The sequence below is a fragment of the Protobothrops mucrosquamatus genome, unplaced genomic scaffold, assembly GCF_001527695.2.
Source record: "Protobothrops mucrosquamatus isolate PMUCROS unplaced genomic scaffold, P.Mucros_1.0 scaffold583, whole genome shotgun sequence".
Taxonomy (NCBI): Eukaryota; Metazoa; Chordata; class Lepidosauria; order Squamata; family Viperidae; genus Protobothrops; species Protobothrops mucrosquamatus.
In genome coordinates this window covers 206744-224949 of record NW_015386883.1, presented here as the reverse complement: position 1 = coordinate 224949, position 18206 = coordinate 206744, and the positions used below count along the sequence as shown (strand labels likewise).

The 18206-nt window shown below is 40.4% G+C and overlaps 1 protein-coding gene across 1 annotated transcript in view; it reads left to right on the top strand.

Annotated features, from left to right (window-relative positions):
• Positions 1 to 17922, top strand: part of ENPP2 (ectonucleotide pyrophosphatase/phosphodiesterase 2) — a gene marked incomplete at its 5' end in the record, with an annotated part of 45013 nt that extends 27091 nt beyond the window's left edge. Inside the window, 10 exons of the mRNA XM_015817389.1 lie at positions 503 to 590; positions 2433 to 2605; positions 4812 to 4860; positions 5349 to 5432; positions 6798 to 6934; positions 8505 to 8640; positions 9763 to 9840; positions 14808 to 14940; positions 16270 to 16426; positions 17299 to 17922. Of these exons, the coding sequence (XP_015672875.1) occupies positions 503 to 590; positions 2433 to 2605; positions 4812 to 4860; positions 5349 to 5432; positions 6798 to 6934; positions 8505 to 8640; positions 9763 to 9840; positions 14808 to 14940; positions 16270 to 16426; positions 17299 to 17472 (1209 nt within the window). The remainder of the gene's footprint in view (positions 1 to 502; positions 591 to 2432; positions 2606 to 4811; positions 4861 to 5348; positions 5433 to 6797; positions 6935 to 8504; positions 8641 to 9762; positions 9841 to 14807; positions 14941 to 16269; positions 16427 to 17298) is intronic.
• Positions 17923 to 18206: the final 284 nt, after the last annotated feature.

Below are 18206 nucleotides of genomic sequence, written 5' to 3'. Positions count from 1 at the left end.
AGTCTCAGCATCTTTTTTACATCGTGGTGATCAAAACTGGATGCAGTATTCCAAGTGTGGCCTTACCAAGACATTGTAAAGTGGTATTAATACTTCACGTGATGTTTTATTACCAAACTAGGTAACATCATCAGTGCACCTATGGTGTTGCCTAGTTTGTAATGGAACAGCTGCAAGAAAACAACCAAGCTCAGAGAGCACCAAGGACCCCACAAGAAGACCACAATTTATATTTCAAAAGAACTAAAATAAATTCTGTTTGCTGTCTTGGCACAAAATTGGGAACAGTGAGGTGCTTTAGCTAATCTTATAAAAAGAGAGCCAAAAAGCATGTTTTGGACATATAAAAAGGGCTGTTCAGGGTGGCTGTTTTTAACATAAGAAAAGAAAAGAGCTAATCCCTGATGGTTCTTTACTTTATTTTTGAGCTTTATTTTATTTCAGCAACAGAAAAGCTCACATAGCAGCTGACAGCATTAATATTACTGTCTTTCTCTCTTAGACAGTCTTTCTAGGCTACGGGCCTTCATTTAAATACAAGACAAAAGTACCTCCATTTGAGAATATTGAACTGTACAACCTTATGTGCGGTAAGTAGTTTTGCATTTTTTTAAAAAACGAAAAAGTTGCATTTGAAAAGCAAATGAATAGCATATTTGATCTCTTTTCTCCACTTTCATTTTGGCTAGGATCTTATGATTCATTTATTTTGCTTCTGTAGCAAGCTATCTAATTATCTAATAGGACGAAACCCTAAATTTATTTTCTGTATATGTAATCTTTGTTTAGTGACCATAATTATGAGAGGCAACTCAGTTGTTAAGTGAAGCAATCGCTAAGTAAAACTGACTGTGCTGATGATCTTACCATCTGACCATCTTACTGCTTCAAAACGCTGCCCTGTACCAGAAAGACTTATTGGACCAACTCATTTACATAAAATTTAAATTCTGTGCAAGGATTCAGATTTGAGTTGTGTTGGGGTGAGCAAGATTGCCTAACATCACCTCATATTCTTGTATTAGTGTTTACACATACATAAAGTTCTCCACTCATAATTACAGTATATATAATAGATGTATTGAGCATTTTAGTAGGTTTTATATACTCTTTACAGTATTTCAAATCAACTTCATGATTGTTGGATGGACATAGTACATGATCTGGGGATGGATGGAGGGAGGAAAGGATAGATGGATGGATGAATGGATGGATGGATGATTTCTGTTTCTCACTGAGTGAAGTCCTTAAGGAATAGGTGAATAGGTGTATCTTCACAGGACTTAACAGTAAGGAAGTCTTTCTAAAAAAAAATTCATTTTAGAAGTATATTCTTTAAGAGTCTTCCGTATTCTCCAGAAATGTTACTAGCATCATGATCAAATCTTGTATCATCAACATCATTATGTGGAGGTTAGCAGGATGGGCAATAACAAGAAAAGATTCCAAGCAGGGCCTATATGACTAGATTCTGTCAATTCTCACAGGCTGAGTTCATATATAGCACATCCTGACTTCTTCGAACATGGTTTGTTTAAATAAAACGATTCACATGTTGCAGAAAGGCATTAGTTTTTAAATAAATCATACAGTCTAGGCTCTTACAGGGGAAAAAGAAATAAAGAACATGAAGACCTATTATACTGTATTATTCCAATATTTAGTAATATGAATAAGTGCGAACTTGAATCCAGTACTTTAAGCCTGGTTTAGCTGCCATGTCATGAAGGAAATTTTTCTGCCTTCCAGCTACAAAATAACTCTAGTAAAGTTTCTTAGCCACTGTCTAAAGGAAATCAGTGAGCAGCATGGTGGCTCACTCAGAAGGTTGAGAGTTCAATGCTAGGTAGCGGCAAATGTTTCTCTCCTAGGGCGCAGAGAGAAAATATCTGCTGCAAACTCCAGGTAGGCATCAGGACGGGTATTTGGTCAGTAAATGCTCACTTCCATCCAGTCGCCCCTAATTCTACCCTGAATTAAAGGATTACAAGGTCATTAAAAAGGGATTCTAAAGGAAATCAGTGTACATTTTCCTATGCAGTTCAGAAGAGAAACTGCCTGCCTCTGTCATGTCCTTATTGTAATTCCAGTTTAGAGCTGATAAGGAATTGGCGGGCTAGAGAACTGGAGAGGAAGCCCGGCGCTTCAAGCTAATTGGGGAATGTGATTTATGACTGTTAATTGGAGGAGGGAATTGTGCTTTGATACTATGTGCTCAGGGGAGGGGAATTCAGTTTTTGGCTTCGATTATGCAGTGCCGATATTATGCTACTCAAAATAAAGATTCTTTAAGGTAAACAATGCCTTGAAGTTCTTTTGAAGAGTTTCATCTGTCGGAAGCATGACAGCAGCAGTGAATTATCCAGCAGGACCTGATTCAAACCTTAGTTGATTACAACCATATTCCCATGCTATTTTTAATCCTGTTCCAGATCTCCTTGATTTGAAGCCTGCTCCCAATAATGGGACACATGGAAGCTTAAATCATCTCCTCCGGAGCAGTATCTACAGGCCCATCATGCCTGATGAAATAGCAAGGCCGCTCCATCCAGTAGCTACAACACCTTCATCTGACTATGATTTGGGATGCAGTTGTGATGATAAGGTAAACTCATGACATTCATTGGAACTGGGAAATTCAGAAGGTGATTGTTTCTAAATCTGCTAGAAAGAAGTGAATTATATCTATCTAGAGCAGTGTTTCTCAACCTTAGCAACTTTAAGACGTTTGGACAGCAACTCCCAGAATTGGAGAGAAAAAAAATCCATCTTTCCTTGTTGAAAGAAAGAATTAAGCGCCATTTAAAAACAATACCAAATCCAAAGCTGGCCGCTGAATGGATAATAATAATAATAATAATAATAATAATAATAATAATAATAATAATAATAATAATAATAATAATAGTAGTAGTAAAGTTGGAAGGGACCTTGAAGGTCATCTAGTCCAACCCCCTGCTCAGGCAGGAAACCCTATGCCATTTCGGATGTTTCTTAAGAGCTCATTATCATTGATTATATGGTCAATATATTCTCATCCTTGCAGATGTTTCATTATCAAATTAAGTAACATCATCAGTGCTAGAAGGGAGTGGGTTTGCTATCTTTTCATACACTGTATACGTGGCTTGCCCTGTTTAATCTTGGTGGAGTGTTCTAGGTCAGGGGTCTTCAAACTTGGCCCTTTTATGACTTGTGGATGTCAACTCCCAGAATTCCTCAGCCAGCATGGCTGGCTGAAGAATTCTGGGAGTTGACGTCCACAAGTCTTAAAAGTGCCAAGTTTGAAGACCCCTATTCTAGGTGATTCCTTGATTAGGCTTTTGTTTACTGTTAATTTGTTTGTCTGAGTTGGTAGTTCCTTGATTGAGATATTGTTTACATCTTGATTGTTGGTTTGGTATTAATCCTGGCATTAATCTCTACTTATCTGGGTGTTGATTGCTTGTGGGGAGGTGTTTTGGTCTTTTTTATTCTTTTTTCGGTTTTTTATTGTCTCTTTTGAAGGGCATGTAGATATTGATCTCTGCCTAGGGGTGCTATGGGCTGAATGAATGAACAGAGTCTGACTGTGCTGTGCAGTAAGCTACAGTGAAAATAAATAGATGTTTGTATTCCCAAGGTAAGTGAGGTAGCCGGTCTAGTGTCAGTATTCATCTTATGATGTCAGCATGCTGTGGATTTCCACCTGCCAGTTCTGGCATAAGCTATATTAAATGATGTACTTATCTGAGCAGGGCGCTCAGCGGTTAAAGATGCTGAGCTTGTCAGCTGGAAAGCTGATAGCCTGGGGTTGAGACCCGAGCTGCGCACAATGGGGTAAGCTCCCATTCCTTGTTCCAACTCCTGCCCACATAGCAGTTCAGAAGCATGCAAATGCGAGTAGATAAACAGGTACCACTTTGATGGGAAAATAACATCATTCCATATGCTCTGGGCCTATAGCTATGCTGGCCACATGACCATGGAAAATGTCTTTGGACAACACTGGCTTCCTTGGGGAAGAAACAGAGATGAGTACCATGCCCTAGAGCAGTGGTGGCGAACCTATGGCACGCCTGCCACAGGTGGCATGCAGAGTGCTCTCTGTGGGCACGTGTGCCATCGCCCCAGTCCTAGGACTTCAGCTCTTTCGTTCTAGGCCTCCGCCGCCATGGGCAAAAAAAAAAAAAAAGGTTCAATCAATCAATTTCAACTTCTCGCGGGGAAAAAAAAGATCTCGCAAACTTGGAATTGATTGATTGACCTTTTTAGTCCCACCCAGTCTGCCGTTACTACCGCAGCCACGCCCACCCAATGGGCCACGCCCACCCAATGGGCCACGCCTACCCAATGGGCCACGTCCACCCGGCACCCGATGATACACAAGTGGGTTTTGGGTTGCAGTTTGGCCACTCGGTCTCTAAAAGGTTCGCCATCACTGCCCTAGAGACAGACACGACTGGCAAGGAAACCTTTATCTTTACTTACCTGAGCTTATATAGTTGGATTTATTTATTTATTTATTCTATTTCGATAGCCACCCATCTCAATACGTGACTCTGGATGGAAAAAGCCATTGAACCCAAACTTCCTTGGAGAGGTTGTGTGAAATAGCTTGAATCCCACTCTGAGTACAGGGACCAAGTGATCCTGAAAACCCATTTTGATCTGGCTGATTGCAGAAGTTATGCATTAACTGGTAGAACTTGCTTTTCTGTTAGGAAAAGTTAGCAGTAACTCTTTTAATAAGACCAGATTGGCTTTATAGCAAAATGACCAGAGATAGAAATAAGATAATCTTTTCTTGTGTGTGTTTTTGTTTCAAATAGAATAGGTTGGATGAACTGAGTCGCCGTCCTTATAGCAAAGGAACAGAAGGTAAGGATTCAATAGAAAGTCCAATAAAAAAACTGATTATTGCCAATCATATTACTGGTGTGTGGGCCTCTCTATAATTATGCATTCTAAATCATAATAATATCAATCTGATTATTATTTTTTTTTAAAAAAATTGTGCATTCCATCGGTATGATAAGGTTTTAACAGATTTGGCAGCTAACCTTTGATGTATGCAACTGCAAAAGCAATTGGATGGTTTTCAACAACGAACGCAAATACATTTAAATCAATGAATTGCTTTTGCAAGTTAATTCGATAATAAACTAACCCCTCTTTTTAACCAGCTGTTCTAACTGTACTTACCTAGACATGATGTCTGTGAGCTCTTTTTCACCCTGTCTTCCCATCTCTTGTTGAATTAGCTCAAAATCCACTTGGTGCAAATTCAGTGAGAGATCCACTATGCAGTCTTTATATTAAAGCTGGGCCTAAATTAAGATGTTATAATTTAAGATATTATTCAACAGCGAGAACCTACACAGGAGGAGAAGGCTTTTATACCAACGACCCTGAGAATGTATTACCTGAGGATGGATGCGTCCCGCCACCAGGTAATCTTATTTGACTTGGCTTCTTTTTACCTAGTACAATATCTTAAATTATCTCTTGCTTCGTTAATCTAAAGACTGCCTAGTTGATCTTTCTTTTATTTTCCATTTACCAAGGATCCTGTATCCCATTCTGAAGAGAAGCAGGTTTGGATTGTCCGAGTTCAAAAATGTGGAAATAGAAAATGTGCTTGGTTCTTCTTCCCAACAAGTTTTGGGTGGATTGTGTCAGCAGTTCTGGGTGTGATAAGACCTATTACTATCAGTCAATAAGAACCAAGAACAACACGTGGAGTTACTTCTGAGTAGTTTCTTTATATTGTTGTTCACCTACAGACAGAATCTTGACAGACTAAAGCAACTATCTGCATAACTATAGCTAGATTCTGCAAACTGCTAGGGAGGGACCTAGCCCTCTTCCTACCTATCAGACATTCAAGGTCCATGCCCCTCCCTCCTCAATCTCCAAACTATGTTCCACCACAGTTTCACATCTTTGCAGACTATAACCTGTTTCATGGGTAGCTCAAACACCACAATTACTTTGGTCTCCCCCTTTTTGTATTTTTGCATTGATTGATTCTTGGAAACTTTAATAAAAGTCATCTTTATATAAATGTTAGATACATCTTTTCCCCTTATGGTCAGCTTCCCTGCTTCTGTCATTTCCTTAATGTTGATAATGTTATATAGATTTGGATACAAGTTATTTTTTATATTATGTCACTAGGGGTTGACTCTAATTCTTCCTCATAGTTTATAGATTAATGGTTACAGATCTCAACTGCAGAAGACTAGACAACCACTAGGTGGAACCAAAGAGACTCTTTGCATCTCTTTGCCATCATCTAGTGCAGGGGTAGGCAACTGTGGCTCTTTTATGACTCGTGGACTTCAACTCCCAGAATTCCTGAGCCAGCATAGCTCAGCTTGGAAACCTCTCCCTTTCCCCTCAGCATGGCTGGCTCAGGAATTCTGGGAATGGAAGTCCACGAGTCATAAAAAAGCCAAGATTGCCTACCCCTGATCTAGTGGTTATGTAAATTTTGGCTGCACTCAATATTCCTACTCTAGTAATGAATCTGCACTTGCTGCTGAATAACATAAAAAAATGTAATTTTGATTTTAAAGGTAATTTAGTGAAAGCATGTCATCGGACAGATGGAAACTAAAGACTTCCCCACTTATTCTTATCTTCTGTATCAGTTCTCCATATTATTGCATTAAATCTCCTTTGTGGTACAATATGGCTGTGTGCAGAGAAAGAACACACTGACCAGTTTTTTATTGTAGAGTTTTGTAAAACGGCTTTGATAAAATTGTGTATTGAAACTTCATTGTTCCTCTCCTATTATCTTTCATTTACAGAGAAGCATCTCCTTTATGGCCGCCCAGCAGTTCTTTTTCGTACAAAGTATAGTCTCTTGCATCATCATGACTTTGAAAGTGGCTACAGTGAAACATTTCAGATGCCTCTCTGGACATCTTACACTATTTCAAAACAGGTCAGTAAGGTTGCCTGTTCTCTGTTTCAGTGGCAGGGGTGGGGAGAGGAGGTGTTGGTAGCATCCTCAGCTTATCCAGCTGCTGTTCAGCACAGTCATCTTTCATTGTATATAGTTTGTAACGTGTACATTTGAGGAATGAGGAAGAGAGTTGAACCAATAATTGTTAAGATGATAGACTAGGACTGGGAAGACCCTGGTCCAAGTCCATCTTGAGCCACAGAAGCTCACTAGGTTGCTTGGAACCAGTCACTCTGCTTCACAAGGGGATTGTCTCGGGTGTATTCATATTCAAAAACTAAAACACAGATCACCAAGACTGAAGAATTTATTTAAAAACTTAGCTTTCGTCAGCATCTGCTGACATCGTCAGAGTTCTAGCCAGAATTGAGAATCACGTTTGTATAGTCTCTTTTGGTTCTCAGTTTGGCCAGAGTTTCCCAATGTCTGGCATGTTTAAGCATTGCTCGCCCATATCTATCTAAAATAGTCTTGAAGATACGAGCGGGGCGTGAGGAGAGGAGCAGAGCGCCGAAATTCAAACAGCTGTCAACGAGCACGACGGAAACAACAATAGAGCAATTAACTACGGGAGGGCGGGAGCCGAACAGATCGGTAACACGCTCGTTAGCCAAACGATTGGCGTTACAGAGACTATAAAAACGTGATTCTCAATCCTGGCTAGAACTCTGATGATGTCAGCAGACGCTGACAAAAGCTAAGTTTTTAAATAAATTCTTCAGTCTCGGTGATTTGTGTTTTAGTTTTTGAATATACTTCAATTCAGTTCAATCTGTTATGATCACAGATCAGAATAAAAATTAAACATTAAAATAAAATAGAACAGAATAAGGCATAGTAATGCATTGCAAATAATGGTGGACTTATGGATGGACGGTCAAAGTCTGCCTAATTTACAGGCAGCATAACAGAATTTAGCTACGTTCAGAGAACTGTATCATGCTGATCTGATAGTAACATGAGTACACAGAAGAGATCAGAATTTCCTTGCTATTTTGTCAGCTAAGGAGTTACAAGTTGAGTTTGTAATTCCTTATAGAAGGTGCAATATAACAGGATATGAGCCATGGTTTCAATGGCCCCTTCACCACAGGTAGTCCTTGCTTACCAACTGTCTTGTTTAGTGACCATTCAAAGTTACAATGATTGAAAAAGTATACCCCAGCTTTTCAACCAATCCTCACACTTAACAACTGTCACATCTTGCAGTCATGTGATCACCATTTGTGACCTTCACCAAATCTGCTTCCAACAAGCAGGTTGAATCTAGAATGTGGAAGTAAAATTGCAAGGTGTAGTCACGAGATGTCTCTCTTAACTACTGCAGTGATTCACCTACTGACGTAAGCAGAAAAGAGGTTGTAAGTCTAGTTGGTCACATGATTTTTTTTACCTAGTCACCATTGTACTTAGTAATGGACTTCCCAATCCCAATTGTGGTTGTTTAGGGAAGACTACCGGTATATAATACAACTATATATACTTATGAATACCAAAAGAAATACATTTGTTTCCAATGTCATATGTCTATCTTCTTCTTTTGATGCAGGTAGAGGCACCTGGTATGCCAGACCAGGTGATCAGTTGCGTAAGACCTGATTTGCGCATTTCTCCAAGCAATAGTCAGAGTTGTACTGCATACAGAGTGGATAGACAAATGTCTTACGGATTCCTTTTTCCTCCCCGTAAGCGGATGTGGGACACCTGTCCATTTTTATATTTCTGGGGTTGGCATAAAAATCAAGATAAAGATAAATATCAAATCAGGAGCCAAGCAGCCAGGTCAGAGGACAAACCTCTGCCTAAATCTGCAACCTGAGCTACGAATATTCTCCACAATGTCGAAAAATCAAGCTGCCAGTGCAAAATAGATGTTGAACTGGTTGCACTGATTTTGAGACTTGGAGAGGAATTCCACTAATCCCATGTTTACTTGGGGCAAGGGGGCAGGAAGTGGCTTCAGCCCTGATGGTTTCTGATGTTGACAACCTCTTATCAAAGATGAATAGGGGTCTGGAGGCTAAACCATGATGATGAACGATTGAGGGAACTAACTATGTCTAGTCTACCAAAGAGAAGGACTAAAGGTGATATGATAGCAGTCTTGTAATACTTGAGAGGCTGTCACAGAAAAGAGGGGTGTGTGTGTCAGCCTATTCTTCAAAGCACCAAAGGGCAGGACTAGAGGTAATGGGTGGAAACTAATCAAAGAGAGAAGCAACCTAGAACTAAAGAGAAATGTCCTGATAGTGAGAACAATTAAGCCAGAAGTTGTGGGTGCTCCATCACTGCAGGTTTTCAGGAAGAGACTGGTCAGCCATTTGTCCAGAATGGTCTAAGGCAGGGGTAGGCAACCTTGGCTCTTTTATGACTCATGACTTCAACTCCCAGAATTCCTGAGCCAGCCATGCTGGCTCAGGAATTCTGGGAGTTGAAGTCCACGAGTCATAAAAGAGCCAAGGTTGCGTACCCCTGGTCTAAGGTCTCCTGCTTGAGCAGGGGACTAGACTAGAAGACCTCTAAGGTCCCTCCCAACCCCATTATTCTATGTTCTTCTAAGAATGTGATCTCCACCAGTTCTTGGTTACTATCTAGAACTAACCTTTACATCAGGGGTCTTCAAAGTTGGCCCTTTTATGACTTGTGGACTTCAACTTCTGGCTGGCTGAGGAATTCTGGGAGTTGAAGTCCACAAGTCATAAAAGGGCCAACTTTGAAGACCCCTGCTTTACATGAACCCTGACGTTTACCAGTATAATTAATTCTGGCATGCCATAAAAACATCTTATTTTATTTTTAATTTTCAGAACTCAGTTCCTCGGTAGAAACAAAATATGATGCTTTCCTGATAACGAATGTCATCCCCATGTATCCTGCTTTCAAAAGTAAGTACATGGTTTTTGAATCTTTGTGTCTTTGAGGTAGAAGGGTGCACAAATGTTGGGAAATAAATAAAAATAGTTTTACAATTTGCTTTGGAGAAGCCAAGTACTTGCTTGACATCTTGCTGAGAGTTGAATTAGATGATTTTCAAGCAACAATGGATTCACAGAACGGGGTAGTCATCCAAACAGCTACTTCTATTAGAATATTTTAAAAGGCTGGTTGACATGGTTCCGAAAAGAAGCAGCTTTACAAAGAACTTTGAGGCTTGATTACCTTAAAGAATCCTTTAATTGGCTACATAGTTTCGGCACGAACAATAGAAAGCCAAAAACTGAAACCCCCACCACCCAAACACTCGTGACAACACACAACTCCCTCCCTCCTTTCACAGTCATCAATCATATGCTCCAATTAATTTGAAGTGTGAATCTCTCCCTCCCTATTTTCTCCTGTTACGCTGACCTTGGCTGTGCTATGCTAAGATATTGTTATGATTAGCTGGCATATTTTCCCACTCACTGGGTTAACATTGTCTGCTTTAACTCTTGAAGTGATATGTAGGTTAAATAAGATATGTTTGCTTCTTCACATATGGCAAGCAAGAACATCCAATGTTAGCAGACTTGACACTGGGTGGGGAGAAATTTGGCGGGAGGGCTTTTTAGCTTGGTCAGAAACATATAGTATTCTAGAAGCTTTAGTTTCAAGCTCTTTATGGATTTAAAAGTCATAATCAGCATCTTGAATTGCACACATGGGCAAAGTGGTAAAACTTGTGCAGCTGGAATAATAGTACCATTTGATGCACTGTTTTTTAAAGTTAGTTAAAATATGGTTACTTGGAACTAGGTAGAGCTTCTGAAGTCTTCCCCAAAACAGCCCCATGTAGAACAGTTTCCAGTAATCTAAACCAAGAGATGAGAGATAGTTTAGTGTAGGGTTTAAGGTGTCAGGCTAGAAACTGAAAATCTTGAATTCTAATCCCATCTTAGGCACAAAGCCAGCTGCGTGTCCTTGGGCCGGTCACTTCCTCTCAGCCCTAGGAAAGAGCCAATGGCAAATCACTTCCAAAGAAACTTGCCAAGAAAACTGCAGGGATTTATCCAGGCAGTTTTCTGAAAATTAGCTAGTTGGGCCTGGAGGTTAAGGCAGCAGGCTAGAAAGTAGGAGACTGTGAGTTCAAGTCCCCGCTTAGCCACGAAAGCCAGCTGGGTGACTTTGGGCCAGTCATTCTCTTTCACCTTAATCCACCTCACAGGGTTGTTGTTGGGAGGAAAATAGGAAGAGGAGGAGTATGTTGTGTGTTAGCCACCTTGAGTTATTTGTACAAACATTAAAGATGAAATATAATAAACACATAAATTGGATACATTGGAGGGAAAGAAAAAAAACCCTCAAGAGATAATAAGGGCACAGAGTCACTCTGGAACAGTGTTTCTCAACCTTGACAATTTTAAGGCATGTGGACTTCAACTCCCAGAATTCCACAGCCAGCAATGCTGGCTGTGGAATTCTGGGAGTTGAAGTCCACATGCCTTAAAATTGTCAAGGTTGAGAAACACTGCAGTCTGGAAGATCAGAGAGCTCCAAAAATGGTCACAGTTGGTGCTTGTTGCTTGTATCCAGTCTTCAGTAACAAATTGAATGCCTTCAATTATACTGGCACTAAGTCATTGTGAAGTTCCTTAAAATATATAGGGAGGATGAAAGGCACGATCTACCTAACTTCAACGACTGAAAGTGCAATCGCAAAGAGATGCCATTGGCATCATTGTGGGTATAGGTAGCGCCACAAGGAAAACAATACCAGTTGAGCTCATTTTTCTTTTGTAGGAGGAGAACAATGTGATATTTGTCCAGTCTGTTCCAGCCACTGAAGGGCACTTAGTTCTTTGTTCATGGCCCTCTGTTTGTTGGCAAAGGAAGGGAGTAAATCCCAGTCTTTAATATTAGGCCTATTGTAGAATATATAGCTAATATTCTGTGGAACTGACACAATCAGTAAAAATATTTGTTTCTCCATCTTAGAATCCTACTAACATTCAGTTTAGGTAATCATAGGAGCAGAAGAATTACCACTACTTTATCAAATACCAAAATTGCTTATCTAAAGAATGCTCAGGGAGATGTAGATCTACATAACTTTTGTGATATTCCAATTCATGTATGTTAGAATATGGTGCATAAGGTCCAGATTATTTTCAAAGGCCCCGCATGTTTCCTTCCATGACTTTAATAATAATAATAATAATAATAATAATAATAATAATAATAATAATAATAATAATAATTGCAAAAGGCGGCCTTACTAGGAACTGCTTCCATCCTGCGACGATATCTGTAATACCATCAAAAATCCACATCTGCCTATCCCAGGTCCTTGGTAAGGACTCGATAGGTAGACAAAATGCCAAATCCAGTCTGAACATCTGGCTGACTGTGTGATGATCCATAATAATAATAATAATAATATGGGCAGGGTAAAGTTCATCCAGCATTTGTGCTCAGTTCAATGTATCTTCATTACTTGATACTTTTGCCTATAGCGAAGATCAGTATTTTTATGGTTTGGAAGGTGCCCAAAGGTTTAAATAGATGGCCCAATTCTTGCAAGATTTTGACCATTTTGCTTTTACACGGCTCCTTTGGTGTTTTATGGATGTCATCTTAGAGCAGGGGTCTTCAAAGTTGGTCCTTTTATGACTTGTGGACTTCAACTCCCAGAATTCCTCAGCCAGCGTGCCTGGCTGAGGAATTCTGGGAGTTGAAGTCCACAAGTCATAAAAGGGTCAAATTTGAAGACCCCTGTCTTAGAGTGTCCTGGTTATTGTGCTACTAGGAATGATTTTCTGTTTTTACAACAGCTAGTGCTCATATGCTGAGACAACATTTGTGCTAACTGAGCACGCTGTGCAAATTTTCATCTTTCCCTAAATCTACAGTTTATAGGGAGTCTTTGACTTATGACTAGTAGTTTAGCGGCCATTCAAAGTTGCAACAGATCCCCCCCAAAGATACTCATGACCCAGTTCCAAAATTCGGACAGTCATCACCACCCCTTTGATGACATGACTGCATTTTGGACACTTAAGCATCTGGCCCGGCATTTTCAGGGTCCTGCAGTCGTGTAATCATGATTTATGAAGTTTTTGCCCAAAATCCCAATCTTTACTTCTTTCGGCAAAAAAATGCCCCATAGCAAGCAATGGATGCACTTAACGACCATGGCATTCGCTGCAAAAAAGGTCATAAAATTGAATCAGTTATGTGTTGACCCGCTTTATCACTGTTGCAACTATAATGGACAAGCTCCATTATGGTCATAAGCCAGTGGTGGCGAACCTATGGCACGCGTGCCAGAGGCGGCACTCAGAGCCCTCTCTGTGGGCACACATGCTGTGCCCCGGAGATGGCAAGGGACTGGCCCCCGCCGCCCTGGCCCCGCCCACCAAGTCTGCCATGACCACCGTGGCCACACCCACCCGGCACCAGTGATAAATAAGTGGGTTTTGGGTTGCAGTTTGGGCACTGGGTCTCTAAAAGTTTCGCCATCACTGTCATAAGCCAAGGACATGATGACTTGCTTTACAAATGCACCAATTTACAGTAGAAATTCTGGTCCCCAAATGTGCTCCTAAATCGAGGACTATGTGTAACAGACGTTGTCCTTCATTGTATCCCAAAAGTGCTTTCCAAAAGGCAGCTGGACTTTCTTGGTTTTTTTCCTTTGAAGAAACTTCTCATCGCAGAAGCTTCTTCAGTTCTTCTTTTTTCAAGGAAAAAAAAAAACAAGAAAGCCCAGCTGCCTTTTGAAAAGCACCTTTGGGGCAACCATGACAGTGACAATCTCCGTAGACCTTGAGAATCTCCTTCATTCTATCTTTAACAGAAGCTTGAATCCTCGTTTCAATTCTAGCTACTTGATGGACTATAGCAGTGGTGGCGAACCTATGGCACTCAGAGCCCTCTCTATTGGCACACACACCACCACCACCAGCAGGTCCATCAGGCCACCACCGCCGCCCGGAGCAGGAGCCCCACCCAGCAGAAAGGAGGCGAAGCGGCCAACTAGCAAGCTCGAGTAGAGGTGGTAGAGCAGAGGTCACCAACCATTGTTGGACTGGAAGAAAAGGGAGGGGGAAGCATTTTACACTGCAAATGGGATGGGGCTAGTGCCTGCGTGATACTCACTAGCCCTGCCCCGTCCTTGCGTGATTCAGCGCCTTGTATCTGCACCCTGCAGTGCGGCGGCGGCCGTTTTTACGCCCCCGGTTTTTGCGTGCCAGAGGCGGCACTCAGAGGCGCCTCCCTGCCCCCCCTGAGGGCACCACAATGCTGATGCAGCCCTGGCACTTTGCGATAAATAAATGGGTTTTGGGTTGCAGTTTGGGCACTCGGTGTCTAAAAGGTTTGCCATCACTGGACTATAGCTTCTGTCCATCCTGTAAGTACAGACATGAATGGCATGCTCTGGGTCCCATTGATTAAAGAGTGTCATCTGATAGGACTCAGGAGGTGGACTTTCTTCTATCTAAATGCCTGTCCTCTGGGAAAGCATCCCCCCCCCCCGCCCCAAGATCCATGTGATCCCTACCCTAGGCTTGTGGAAATGGTCTTGAAAGCATGGTGGCTTGCTAGGTGGGGGGGGCAGGCCTTTTGAGGACTATGTATATTAGGATGAATGTTTATTGGCCTTCCAGATGTTCTTTTTGGTTTTTCTTTAACATTTTTTTTTATTGTTGTCAGCTGCCTGGCATTGTTATGGTGTTGGGGGCACGGGTGGGTTTATAAATCTAATGAAATAAAAGTGTGGGTTTATTACTAGTATTTCTCTGTCCTTCTGCAGAACATCTCTGAGTGGAAATGTAAGGACTTTACGCAGATAATAGCGTTTTTTGCTATGATTTAATGCTTTCTCTGGTAGTCTTTAGGATAATCTTGCCTGCTTTTTTTTGTACATCCACAGAGGTCTGGAATTATTTCCAGCGGGTTTTGGTGAAGAGATACGCTATTGAACGTAACGGAGTCAACGTGATTAGTGGACCAATCTTCGACTATGACTTTGATGGTTTGCATGACACCCCAGACAAAATCAAACTGTAAGGATCCACTACTATTAAACAAACTTACATAAAGCAAAAATGAACAATCACTGAAGAGAAAGGAAAATAGATATATAAGCAACAGCAAACACAGAAGGACAAGAAGCAATGGATGGAAACTAATCAAGGAGAGAAGCAACCTAGAATTAAGGAGAAGTTTCCTGACAGGACATTTAACCAGTGGAATGGCTTGCCTTCAGAAATTGTGGATGTGCCAAACACTGGGTGGTTTTAAGAAGAGATTGGACAACCATTTGTCTGAAATGGTATACCGTTTCCTGCCTGAGCAGGGAGTTGGACTAGAAGACTTCCAAGGTCCCTTCCAAATCTGTTATTCTATTAGAAAGAGAGAAATAAAGCAAATAACCTGTAATTAGAACTATATTCCAAGTTCACCTGATTATTACTCACTTATTTATTTATTTATTTTTTTAAAATCCACCATATAGCAATCATTAAAAACTCTCACCTCACCTCCCATGGCAGCAACAACACAATCAAATCCGACATTTTGTAAATTTAGAGAGGAAAAATAAAATCTGTTGAAGATCTATTTTGTCGAAAGAGAGAAATAATGTGACATTTTCTGATTAAGAGTGCATATACTTTTCTCAAAATTGGCTAAATCAGGCATGTCTGAAATCCAGTTTTTTTATATCTGGAATTATTGGCATTGGAAACAAGTTTTAACACAACCCAGATCACTCGTTTTATCTGGCCCAACATTGTCAGAACTAAGCTGGCAACTCATCTCGATGACTTGTAATCCATGCTAGAGAAGATTTGGCTGGGAGATTGCAATTTCTTTTGTATCTGTTCCTAAACCCTGTGATTTATCCAGCAACTTTATTTGGCTAAATTCACTTAAATCCTCAAACCAAGCCTTTGGGTGGGATGGATAAATGAATCCAAAATCACTCTACTTTATTTACCTGAAAGGATATTTATTTTCTTACAATAGTTGGCTGTTAATGTTTTACTTTTTTCTTCTTGCAAAAGATTTAAAAAAAAAACTGTATAGAGATTGAAGAATAATTCGTGCAGTGATGGGGCTATTTTGTCCCTCTCATTATGTATGATCAGCTAGGTAAGGATTTTTTTTGTTTTGTTCAAAAGGCAGTTGAAATAATTGATTTCAGGGGTGTCCCAACTTGACAACTTTAAAATTTGTGGACTTCAACTCCCACAAGTCTTAAAGTTGCCAAATTTGGACACCCCTGATTGATTTAAAACTAATAAATCAGTGGTTGATCATTTTCTCAGAATCTGTGCTGCCTTATCTCCTTTAAGACACATTTGTAAAAAGATGAAAAATCTATCTTCTAGGTATGTGGAAGGAAGTTCAATCCCAGTTCCAACTCACTACTACAGCATCATCACAAGTTGTTTAGACTTCACTCAGCCTGCTGACAAGTGTGATGGGCCTCTTTCAGTTTTGGCATATATTTTCCCGCATAGGCCTGACAATGATGAAAGCTGCAATGTAAGTTCCAACTCATTTCTGTTGACTTGTGCTTGGCCCAAAGTGCCAACATCTGACCCAATGTCTCCAGAATGTTTTTTGAATCATGTTATACAGTTGCAAAATTAAAATCAGTCCCAAAGTGATGGAACAGACCAAGGAGGCAGGATGTCAAGATGGTGGTTGCATAAGAGAACCTATTCAGAAGGATTGATTGGTGGTCTCCTGACTTTTTTGACAGCCCACTGATGGCCAAATCTGGCCTTAGGTTCTACCTTGGTATACACCAGTGGTGGCGAACCTATGGCATACGTGCCAGAGGCGGCATTCAGAGCCCTCTCTGTGGGCACGTGTGCCATGCCCCGGAGATGGCGAGGGACTGGCCCCCGCAGCCCTGGCCCCACCCAGTCTGCCATGACCACCGCGGCCATGCCCACCCGGCACCCAGTGATAAATAAGTGGGTTTTGGGTTTCAGTTTGGGCATTGGGTCTCTAAAAGGTTCACCATCACTGGTATACACTCTTCAGTAAGGAACTGTGTAGGAAGATCAGAAGAACCTTATCTAACACAATGAAATTCAATGGTGAGAAAAGTAAGATTATGCAGTTAGGCAAGAAAAATCAAATGTACAGGTATAGTATAGGTCGGGTAGGCAACCTTGGCTCTTTTATGACTCGTGGACTTCAACTCCCAGAATTCCTGAGCCAGCATGTGGAGTTGAAGTCCACAAGTCTTAAAGTGGCCAATTTGAGGACTCCTGTTTTAAGACTGATTGGGGTTGTCTCTTCAATTTTTACAGATTTTTTTAAAGTTTAAGCATACAGTTGTCGTTCATTGTACCTGTTAAGAATATATATATATATATTTTAAAAGGGTCTTTTTTTCCTTCCAGAATTCTTCTGAAGATGAATCCCGGTGGGTTGAAGAGCTCCTGAAAATGCACACAGCGAGAGTGCGGGATATCGAACAACTTACCGGCTTAGACTTCTATCGGAAGAGCAGTCGAAGCTACTCAGAGATCCTTTCTTTAAAAACATACCTGCATACATTTGAAAGTGAAATTTAATTTTCTCTTAAAATTCAGCCCACCCATCCTCTCATGAAGTGCTGTATATTTTTATATTATATTTATTAATTTGAAACAGGACATTAAAATTATTAGTGTATTTCTAATCTTGCAACAAATCTTAAAAATATTAAATCGGTGTCTGTTGTGTTTTGAATCTTTAATGTAAAACATATGTTTTTGGTTGTTGTTTTTTTAAGAGCTCTTGATGTGCAGCTTCTTATAAGAGTCTCTTAGTTCAAAGCTTCTTAAAATGATACAGAAGAATCACTTACTTAGGCTGAGGAAATGTAATTTTTATTGCATTCCCTTGTGCCGTGCTTTTTTTTTTTTTAGTCCTGTATTGTGTATTATACATGTAAAATGACAATGATTGTTAACTATGTGATAGACATATTTAAGCTTCATAGAGAATAGAAACTTAAATATAATAAAACCACACATTTAGGGTTGTTTTATTTGGTGTTCCTTTCGCAATGGCAAACTATTTCCCCCCCGTTGTTTTCAGGTTGATCCTTCCTCTATACACAAGCACAGTATAATTTATTGCGTGACCCCTCAAATTATACTGGTTTTTTTTTAAATCCAGAAGGCTGAATACATAACTGAGCCTGGAATTACAGTTGTATGTCATGGTGGTTGTTAAGGAGTCACCACATGACCCGGCTCAATTTTATGACTCTTTTTGCAGTGGTCATTAAAAGAACCCATTATGCCCAATAGGTGTTTTTTTT